This window comes from Anticarsia gemmatalis, chromosome 5, assembly GCF_050436995.1.
Source record: "Anticarsia gemmatalis isolate Benzon Research Colony breed Stoneville strain chromosome 5, ilAntGemm2 primary, whole genome shotgun sequence".
In the NCBI taxonomy this organism is placed as follows: Eukaryota; Metazoa; Arthropoda; class Insecta; order Lepidoptera; family Erebidae; genus Anticarsia; species Anticarsia gemmatalis.
Window position 1 is genome coordinate 12,480,728 of NC_134749.1, and position 10,495 is coordinate 12,491,222.

Here is a 10,495-nt window from a genome sequence, read left to right on the forward strand (position 1 = left end):
ATTGGTTAAACGTATCAAATATCAGTAACAAAGTAATAAAATCGATTTCACGCTATTTTGTATCGCGAATTATATTACTCATATCCCTTCAATAAAACCTTGCGGGTAGTCCAACATAAACAGAAACCGTTATTATAACAATAAATCAATTTTCAATACCGGACGGAGGACTGCTAAACAAATAAACAGTTCCTAAAATCGTAAAAGAAACATATTAAACTAACTATAAATATTTTAAAACAATACAGATACAAACTAGAACAGTGATAACCGAGTAAACTAAGCATGCGCGTTTCTCAAACGGTCTTCGGTTCGAACCCGAGGCAACACACCAATAATATATCGAAGACACATGTGTATTAAAAGGAATTAATACGTTTCAACGGTGAAGGAAAGCATGATGATGAAACCGTGTATGATTAAAAATTGTTTAACGTATTTCTAGAGAGCATGCTAAGTCAGGCCAGCGTGGTGGAATCAAGGCCTAAGTCCTCCCTCAATTCGGGACGAGATCCTTGCCGAGTATATGGACAGTAATGTTAAACAATAAAGAAAAGGAAACTCGTGTTATAACTAGTTAATTTTGTGTGTGTGAATGTTCAAAAAATCGCCAGAATTTGGGTTAAATGTTACGATCAGTCATCCATGATCAAACATGTTGACATCTCAAGGCACTCGAGATCGTTACCATCGTTCAACAAACACTTATTGTGAAATAAAAACGTCTACTTTGTACATATTTTGCAATGTGATTTATACAGATAATCTACTTATAGTGCTATTATTTCTAGATACGACTTTGTTATACAACGTGCCGCTGCAATGGTTTATTTTCTTCAACGTATGGGCAGGGTTAGGGGTTAATAATCATGTAAAAAACAATAAAATAACATTGTAAGCTTATTGAAAAAAAATTAATGTCACACATACTAAATATTAAAATAATGTAATCAAAACTGTAACACTCTGTATCTACAATCAAAGCACATCAAACGGTGCGGCAACGTCGCGTGCGCCGCCCGTCCAATAGCAGGACGCTAGGAAAGAGAGGCTTTATTGTAGTAGCAACCAACCTCAACCACTTCTGCTGTGTACCTAGTGCCAAAGTTGTCAAGCTTGCGGGCCGTTGTACATCAAATTGATAGCCACTATGCAATAGATTGCTGCTTTTGCATAACATGTTAATCAGTATAATTACGTAGAGAAAACAAGGTATAGCATAGTGACTTTCAAATTGTTATCAATTGAGATACGTGATAACCCCACAGAAGGTTATTGTCAGGGCTTAACAGCAGTTAACTTAATTGACAAGCACAGGGACTTTTTACGTGTCGAAAGCACGGAGACACCCAGTTCAAATACCACCGTGCCATCTATAGAATGATTAGACTCAAAATATTTATTTTTCAACACATTTTCCAAAGGCTGTTTTCTTAGAAAAGCGTAGTAACTTGTAAAGGCAATTTCGTGAGTCGTTTGGCACCGTGCCCAATCTAACGGGATCTACCTTGCCTCGTTGTCATTTCGCACAAGTGTCGCTAATATAATTAATTCTTACCCACAAGCTCCTAGTAATTTCGCAAGCCCTCATAATGAATACAAATTCAACAACATTTGGGAATCCCTACGACAGGGGTGGTAAACCTTTTGGTACACGTGTTTCATTAGATCTTTGGATAATGTTGTGAGTATAATAAGGTCCCAGTAGATCTTAGAAATATACCTTTTTAGTTATGAATATGTACCTTCATTACAAATTATCTTTCACGGACACATTTGACGCTGCTAATTGAATCATCTACTAAAGTGTATAGGAAAATATTTCTTAAAAGCAAAATATCCCTATTACCCTACTCTACAAATAAGCATTAATTGGAAGTGTAAGTATATCTCATAAGAACTAATAGCCAAACTTAAGCATTTGACTCATAATTCATAGCAATAATTGTTTGGCTTTACAATTTACTCTAGATATATGCATTTTAATTAATACTGATGAAAAAAATTTAACCCGTCCTGGAAATCGAATCCGAGGCCTCCGCATGGCAGACAAATAAATGGTAATTTACACATGTATGACAAACCTTGAAAAAGGTTTGTCCTCCCTGCTCTTCACAGCCCATCGCATAAATCAGATCATAAAAATTGTTCCTAGACAGCTCACTTAATATGTACACAGCAAGACTTGTAACACTACACCTTTACAGAATATCAAACACGTTAGCATATAAATGACTTTAAGTCATTACGAGGTGACGAATCAAGTACCTACTGACTAGCGAGTATGATGTCATGACCCTTCCTGCCGCGCCTTGGCCAAATTCTGAATAAATTTACGCAACACCACTTCTTACCTCAATCAGCCTAGCCTTTCTTCCAACTATGTTGGAGTCGACTTCTAGTCTCAACGGATGCGGCTGGATACTAGTATTTTACATGGAGCGACTACCTATCAGATTTCCACAGTTATAACACGATATCCCCAGGTTAGACATGTTATCAGACTTTCAAGCTTCTGTCTACTGGTAACGACTGCTTGAACAGACACCCGGGACCCAAAATAATGTGCCTTCTAAAAGCGGAGGAACTCGGTATGTACAATTGACTCATAAAACTGTTATTGTTTCAGGATCGAGGCAGTAACCTCACGGTACCAGCGCGATGGGAGGACAGGAATCTGCGAAACCACCTCACCAAAGCAGGAGGTACACATAATTTTACTAGTAGACACGCGTGACTCCGCTCGCGTATAAGTTAGGAAAAATAAAAGTTGTCTTTCGTTCCCTATTTTATTCACTTATTATGTTTATTTATTTCAAACGAAAATCGCAAATATGAAGTTTCATGCTTCTAGCTCCTAGCTAGAATTCTAGCTTCTAGATGAACGAAACATTGCCAACAATTTATCACGGAAGTGTAAAATAGTCGAGTGATTGTCAGAAAGCTTTTCATCAGGCCAATTACCGTAGGTTATTTTTTTTGTTAAATATGACCAAAGACAGAATAATAACTTTATTTTCTTTTTAACATGAACAGAGAAATCGCCTCGTTGGATCGGAGGCGTGTACGACTACCTGGCGCAGTCGTGGCGTTGGGGCGGTGACCTGATGAGGACCATGCACTACCAGTCCTTCTCCAAGATGCCCAAGAAATCTCCCGACGAGCTCAAGTGGCATTGCATCGCTATGAAGCCTGATCTGCTTTTTAGGTTAGTATACAATTAATCATTACAGCGTTACGTCGGTTTAATGCTGGAGTGTACCGACTATCTAAGTGTCTAATACACTGTGTCGTTCGTTAGTGCAGTGTAAGAATGTTTCTCTATGTGAAAAAATGATCAGTGCTCCTAATGTGTTCCGTGGGAATTAACTTTTGGATTAAGTTTTAACTTAATATTCTCGTCAAGCCACTCTAGTTGCGGTTTTTCCGGCGAGCTTAAACGGTACTACGATAAGATAATATTTGTTTTACAGATATCTATGAGCACAGTTACAATTTTACAATATAGATGTAATTAGAACCTATAGTCCTATTTTTTCAAAAATTCAAAACATTTAGAAGATCTGATACTACGACCTATTTATATTCCTCCTCCTATTTATACTAGACCTACTTATATTCCAAAGGCATTACTTTTAGAGAACAAAATACTCAATTACATCATAGAATCTACCGGGAAATACCAGCCTTAGGTATTTTAATACGTTCGACAAAGAAACGTAAGGAAACAATACGCTATTGAACTAATATATATTTATTAGGTATCGGGTGTTTCAAGAAACAATATTGGTTTCGTGACAAACATAAGAGTGCTTTGTTCAAGGGCGAGGATTTCGGCTTAGAGCCCGCAACCTCTGGAATTCAATTTAAATCACAAAAAGCCGTTTGTGAGCTGTACAAGTTATAAGCGACTGGCGATGTTATTGCTTAGCGACATAAATAATTATGCAGAAAATTGTACGATGAATAGAATTTTCAACATTTTATGTCCAAGCTTATCTGACTTGATTTGCGTTATTTGTTTCAATACGCGTGTAATGTAATAATAAGAAATTTAATACTAAATTTAGAATGAAAAGCAAAAACTTACTACTTTGGACTTTGTACTTTTTAATTCATTGTCTATCTCGAAATCGCTTACCTCTATTCTCATAGGGAATCATTGTCAAAGGATGATTATTGTAAAAATTTTAACAAACAACATTTAACATTTTAGCGAGCATTGAAAATAATCTTGTGTAACTAATAGTAACTATTACTATGATACTATATCCTGTTCGTAATTAGAGGAACAGGCTATCAATACCATAAAGTCGCTATTTTAAATCGAAATAAGCTTGTAACTTGTACCATGGTCCCAAAACCGATTATAGCTTAACGAAGTGCGATCCTGCGAAAAGCAATAAGTTTTACGATCCTCCGTCTGTTTGGCTATTGTCTCTTATTTCTGAAATATGACGTCAACGCAATATATACGATATTTAGGGCTCCGTTGTTTAAACGATTGTAAATAATAATTCGCGTATAGTAGATGTTTTTGTTTTATAAACTAGCTTCTTCGTCTACGTAAAAACATTTCCCGGGATGGACTGTCTGTGAGACAAGTTTCATTCAAATCCGTTCAGGATTGAGTTACTAATATCCATACAAGCATCCGATATCGCATTGTATTTTCGCATTTGTTTATAATATATTTGATATTGTTGATATACGTTGCTGATTTTCAAAACTGCCACATGTATAAACAAACACATTATTTTATTACACTGTATCCCTTCATATTTATATAAAGTTCGCACGCCGAGATACCATGGTTTAATTAATGGCGCCCATGTGCGAAATATAAATAATTAACTACTAAGTAACATGTAATGGGAGGTCTAATTATGTAATATATTATACATGTGATGTAATTATCTATGGTGTAGGTACTTCTTGGTGGTCTAACTAATAACGGTATTTACGATAGATATTTCACAAAAGATGTATATTTTAAGTAATCCAGACGTAGCACGTTCATTAAACGAGACTTAAATATCAGAATACTATGTCTGCTATTTAATTACTAACTGCTTTGGAAGAAATTTCATCAAAATCGGTGTAGCAGCTTAGCTTAGCGCAGCAAACGGACTTTCGTATTTAAAATTGAGTACATATATCCCTACTTTCACAATAATAATACGGTTTACAAACATACAAATACCACTTAACTACAGGAAACATTAAGTTTTCGGTATCTATTGGACTTAGTTTATCATGTTTGCTTTTGGAAATGCAATCTGTGACAATACCGCATATAATTCTATCTTAGCTATCAATTCGGGACAGAATCAGTCATTCTTTCTACATAATTCTAAAAGATATAAAACAAATCCGACATTTTATCCGTGCACAATAAAAGTAATTTGTCTTGCACTAAGGAATGAATGAATCAACCCCCTGCCGATTTGAAACAAAACGCAAAGGATCGTCTTACTAAAATACAACAGAACAAAACAAAGTAGCGAAGAATTCTCGCACAAAACAAACAAACATTCTCCACGAATACTGATCCCATGACACATATGTTTTAAAATACTCATCTCTTAATACTAGATTCTTTTTAGGCTTTTTTTATACTACTAACATCTCCTGTAGCTCAGATTTCTACGGCCGATGACTAGCGGATTATTATAGCCTGTAGGACACCAATTTAATAAGTGCGAAAGTTTGTGACAATGGATGAATGTATGTATGTGTGTATGTTTGTTACTCTCCCAAACAAATCTAGTGGTTGGATTTTCATAAAAAAATTACACGGATAGTTTATTACCTGAATTTACATGTAGGATGTATAACCAAGAGTAAGCCCTCTACAAATTCCTTTCGCTTTTACTAGAATTACACGTATCGTAATTTTGACATGTATTTGGTAACAACAAGTTCCATGAAAACGCAGGAAGGAAAGGAGTCACTATAGCAAAGTAGAACCATGGTAGCGAGCTGTGTAATCGTATCATATATTATTAGATTCGCAAAGCTACAACACTAGTAACAATTCAAAAATAGCAATCTTTTATTTCCAGATGGTCGCCCGAAAGCTGTTACAATGAATATCGCTACATCTGTCAAAGGAAACTGCAGAAGGTGCCAAAGACCAGATTGAAGGAGATCAAGCGCTGGCAAAGAAGGGGCGAGCTCAACGAGATCACTGTACCTAGCAATAGTCGGGAAGTGAATGACCCTATGATGGTGAATGACGTCACAGCTAGCCCTGTGCCCAACCCGAAGTCGTACGACCTCCGTCCCTACGCGAGGAAGACCCCAAAGATCTATGGTGGTAGGGCTACTTACGATCTGAGACCTAACTCGCTGAAGAAGAGATCGAGGCCCAATATTCGCAGCAGACGGCTTAAGAGACCATTCCCAGGGTGAGTTGTAATACTTCTTGTACCATTTTACATGCCGATAAATTAGCTATTTCTGGATCTATAAGTCGTGGTAATAAATGGAGATGCTACAAAAAAATTGGGTCCGAATTCTCCAAGCCAGTTCAAAAAGTAATTTGAGAAATTTACAGTGACTGTTCGATATACTAGATTACATTTTGAGACTACTGTGTGTAGTAGTCGTGTCGTATTTACCTTTTTTATTCTAAGTAAAGGTCCAACTAGAGCCTCTAACAGATAATATATAAATACGTGCCATTCCGATCACAACATTGGGGTAACTTTAGCCATTTAGCGATCAATTGTTAGCTGCGATACTTGTGAACAAATACACATTATAGCACATTTATACGGCCGTACGTCAAATTAACTGCGATGTTATCTGCTCGTAATGTTATTTATATCGTTTTATTATTATGAGCCTATATTTTTGTTATTATAACGACATCGCTTGAGGAATATTTTTGCCTTCAAAATTTAAAAGAAGATTTAAAAGAATTTCTTCAATTCCAAAACAGAAGGCTTATCTGAAAGCAAATCTATTGAAATAAAAAGGACACTCCTGCGACAAGGTATTTGCCCTCTAATAAGTCTTCAAATACAGCCAAACTTAACATAAATATCATTTCTAACTTCCAGTTACACATGGAACCGCCGCGACCCCGAAGGTTCCTACCTCCGCAACGCCGAACTGCTTCGCTCTGGACGCACCGGCCTCACTCCCCAGCAAGTGAACGCACACCTCGCAAGACTACAACACCTGCGCGACAAACAAATCGCAAGACGCAAGCGCATCCGTGACGACGACTGGCTCGTCAACGAACCGAGGAAAGTCCTCGCACAAGCTCACGCAAGAACATACACAGTAGACAACAACATCAGCGCTCTACACCCCAAAACAATCGTTGAAGAATTCGACATGTTCCCTAACCTCAAACCCGTCGCAGTAGCACGCGCAAGACGCGGGTAATCGATTCATATAATCGTTAACAATCGACTATTCCAGAATCGATTTATTCCTCGATATTGCATAAGTTCCTTGCGATTTTTCTCGAACTTTTACCCCCACGATTTCGCTTTTGATGACGCTGTTGCGATTCTGCTGACTGTTCTCGCTCGTTAATATCAATTGAATGAGAATTAGTTGGCCGTTAGGGAAATAACTCCAATGGATAAAGTTATTGACGTGCATTTAGACGGATAATGAAGAAATGTTGCCATATCGAAATATTTTAACTAATTGTTTCTATATCGCTAGTCCTGTAATTAATACGATGACGTCATAACTCTGTGTCCGTGCTCGCTTCAGCGTCATTCCCCTGTTCTTCTCCTCTTCCTTCTAGAGTAGTCAGAACTTCCGACTTCTTCGTCTACTCGATTTTACAATTGACAATTTTATTACTTTATTATAACTGCAAACCAGTGTGAGTCTTGTCAGTGTAGTTATAGTTACCACATCTTTGTAGATTTCCTTTTTCCATGTCGTAGAATCGCACTCGCGGTTAATCGTTGGTGTGTAGCTGACCTTATTCAATTAAACTTTTATATACTTGAATTAAATTTTTACTCTTTATGAACGAAGTATTAGAACATTATTATTATACAACGTAAATATGTAGTTTAAAATGTTGATAGATCTAACTATGTAAGTCACAGTGAGTTTCACCTTAATGTGTTGGTTGTCAATACATGTATTTTTTTATTTCTTTTAATTTGTTCATATTCCACGAGTTTTTAATATTATTATGTCTTAATGCTGTGCTTTAATGTTAAGTACGTTGACGTAATCTGTTTTTTTTTTATTTATAATGTACTAGTCAGTAAGTTTTATGAGAAAATATAATTCTAGAACTAAAATGTTTAATCTTACTTCTAACATATTTCGAAATGTTGATTAAAATAATAAAAAAAATAATGTACACACTGACACCATTAGTTGTTGGATGTAGATCACGATTTAGACAGGGGGCGCTATGGCACATTTCTAATATTCCTTTTCATAGCAAAATGATGTATGTTTACAAAATACAGAAGTAAAAAAATAAATTAAAAGTACTAGTGGCGCCACCTGGTGTATAAAATATGTATTACATTTTACATACAACAACTTTTTTTTTAATAAAAATATATTAACATTTTCTCATCGATACTAAGCGTATTTATTAAAAATAATGAAATTAACAAAGTGTCGTACGTCAATATTGGCATTTCATGTTTAATTAGTTAATCTTAAGTCTACGTTCCAATCTGTTTGTTATTTTTAGTTAAAACTTTCTAATAAATTAACATATTTTTTACTAAACTGCCAGTTATTATAGTCCTCGCATTTATGAAATTAAATCACATTTTATGTAAGTGTTTGTTAAATAAGCAGTCATTTCAAACCTATTTTGTATAAACGTGCGACCAAATGTATTTTAAATTTGTCTTTAGCTTAGTTGTTAAACACATTTTACAAGATTTCTTCAGATATAAGTAAAATAAGCAGACTTAATAATGCATACAAATTATTATATAAACATTAAGAAAACACGCTTCGAATAAAATTTTGAACTTAGAATACATTTTACATTTGACAAGTAAGATTAAAAAAAATGTCAACTTTGAAACTAAGCTAATAAAGAATTCCTACTTTGGTATTCCTTTGTTTGTTATAATTAAATTTAAATAATAAAGGTAGCACACAAAATATTCATGTTGTTTCATAGCTGTAGTAACTTATGTTCTTAGATCGAAACCTAGTCTTTATAGTACTGCTAATTCTAGTATTACTCTCATACCTCAAAACAACATTATTTCCTTCATATTATTAAAATTATTTAACATCTCTAATATTTTTGTAGCCTACTAAAACATACAATTTTATATTTTTATCTGTAAATACTACTTAATTATAAATTTAGTAGTAGCAACACCGAGGTACTGTGAATTCTTTTTAAGAAAAGCGAAGAACTTATTTATAGGAACAAATAACTTCTTATTGTATCTTAAGAATTAATATTTACTTACTTTAAGGAATAAAGAATCATCAGAATATTATGGTTTAATTTTCCACCCCAGACTAGTAAATGGTCAAAAATAACTAATTCAAATTGGACAACTATTTACTTAAATAGTTAGTTGGTTATGGCTGAGGATAGAGATCGGTAGAGGAGCTTGGGAGTGACATTTACCTAACGTCGGGACAGTATATCTTCATGTAAAAAAGCATAATAATATATTATTACATAGTACAGCAAATACTAACGTGCCACATACTTTGACGCTAGTGCTGCCATCTAGTAGCGAATAGCCGTACTACGTTCTACTCGGTGTAGCACATGATCCTAACTCCAAAAGTCCGACTATACTATTTAAAGGTTCTATGAATAGGTTAATAACAAGCTTCTATTTTAACCCTCTGTGTTAAGGGTTGAAGAAGGTTGTACCTCTTGTTCCAAATAGTTCCTATACGAGACTAAGGGTGGCGCTACTTGTTACACTATAGTAATATTTCATACATGCTTATCTGCGAGGCGTGTTTCATAGGTTCTTGGACCGCAATGGTTAAAAAGCAATGGATGTGGGATGATTCCTCCTCCTATTTCGAACAGATGAAGTCAATTTATTTCCTAACTAACATATTACGTCAGAGTTGTGCGTCTTTAAGGATTCATTTGTGAAAACCAATGCAATTGATATAATTGTAATTTATTTTTATCTCAAGTCTAATCCCAGCACCAATACAAAACAAAAGTAAAGTAAAAAGTATTAAAAGATCAAGTACCTAATAAGATATTTTCAAAAAATAATAGTATAGTGATAGGTAGTTTCAGTACACCCTTCAATTAACCCACAATCTTATTACCAAAAAGGGCCAAGAAACTCCGAACTTCCTTCATAGCACACCATACAATTATGCGGCTGTAACATTTATATAGTAAAGTACTAAAAACCTGTGTAAATCTATCCGGATCAACGACCCATTGACCGAATCCATGTTATTTCCAGAGATGTCGCGATACAGTTGCCATGGCAACCGATCACAAACAAACTATAAGCCATGATACATACATATACCACGACAT

The 10,495-nt window shown here is 35.2% G+C and overlaps 1 protein-coding gene across 2 annotated transcripts in view; it reads left to right on the top strand.

The window, feature by feature from the left end:
• The window catches only part of LOC142973201 (uncharacterized), a 187,369-nt gene extending 177,907 nt beyond the window's left edge, over positions 1-9,462 (top strand). For both annotated transcript variants that reach the window (XM_076114822.1, XM_076114824.1), the window contains exons 4-7: positions 2,630-2,705; positions 3,037-3,208; positions 6,066-6,410; positions 7,068-9,462. In XM_076114822.1, coding sequence (XP_075970937.1) covers positions 2,630-2,705; positions 3,037-3,208; positions 6,066-6,410; positions 7,068-7,398 — 924 coding nt within the window. In that variant the 3' untranslated portion in view covers positions 7,399-9,462. The remainder of the gene's footprint in view (positions 1-2,629; positions 2,706-3,036; positions 3,209-6,065; positions 6,411-7,067) is intronic.
• Positions 9,463-10,495: the final 1,033 nt, after the last annotated feature.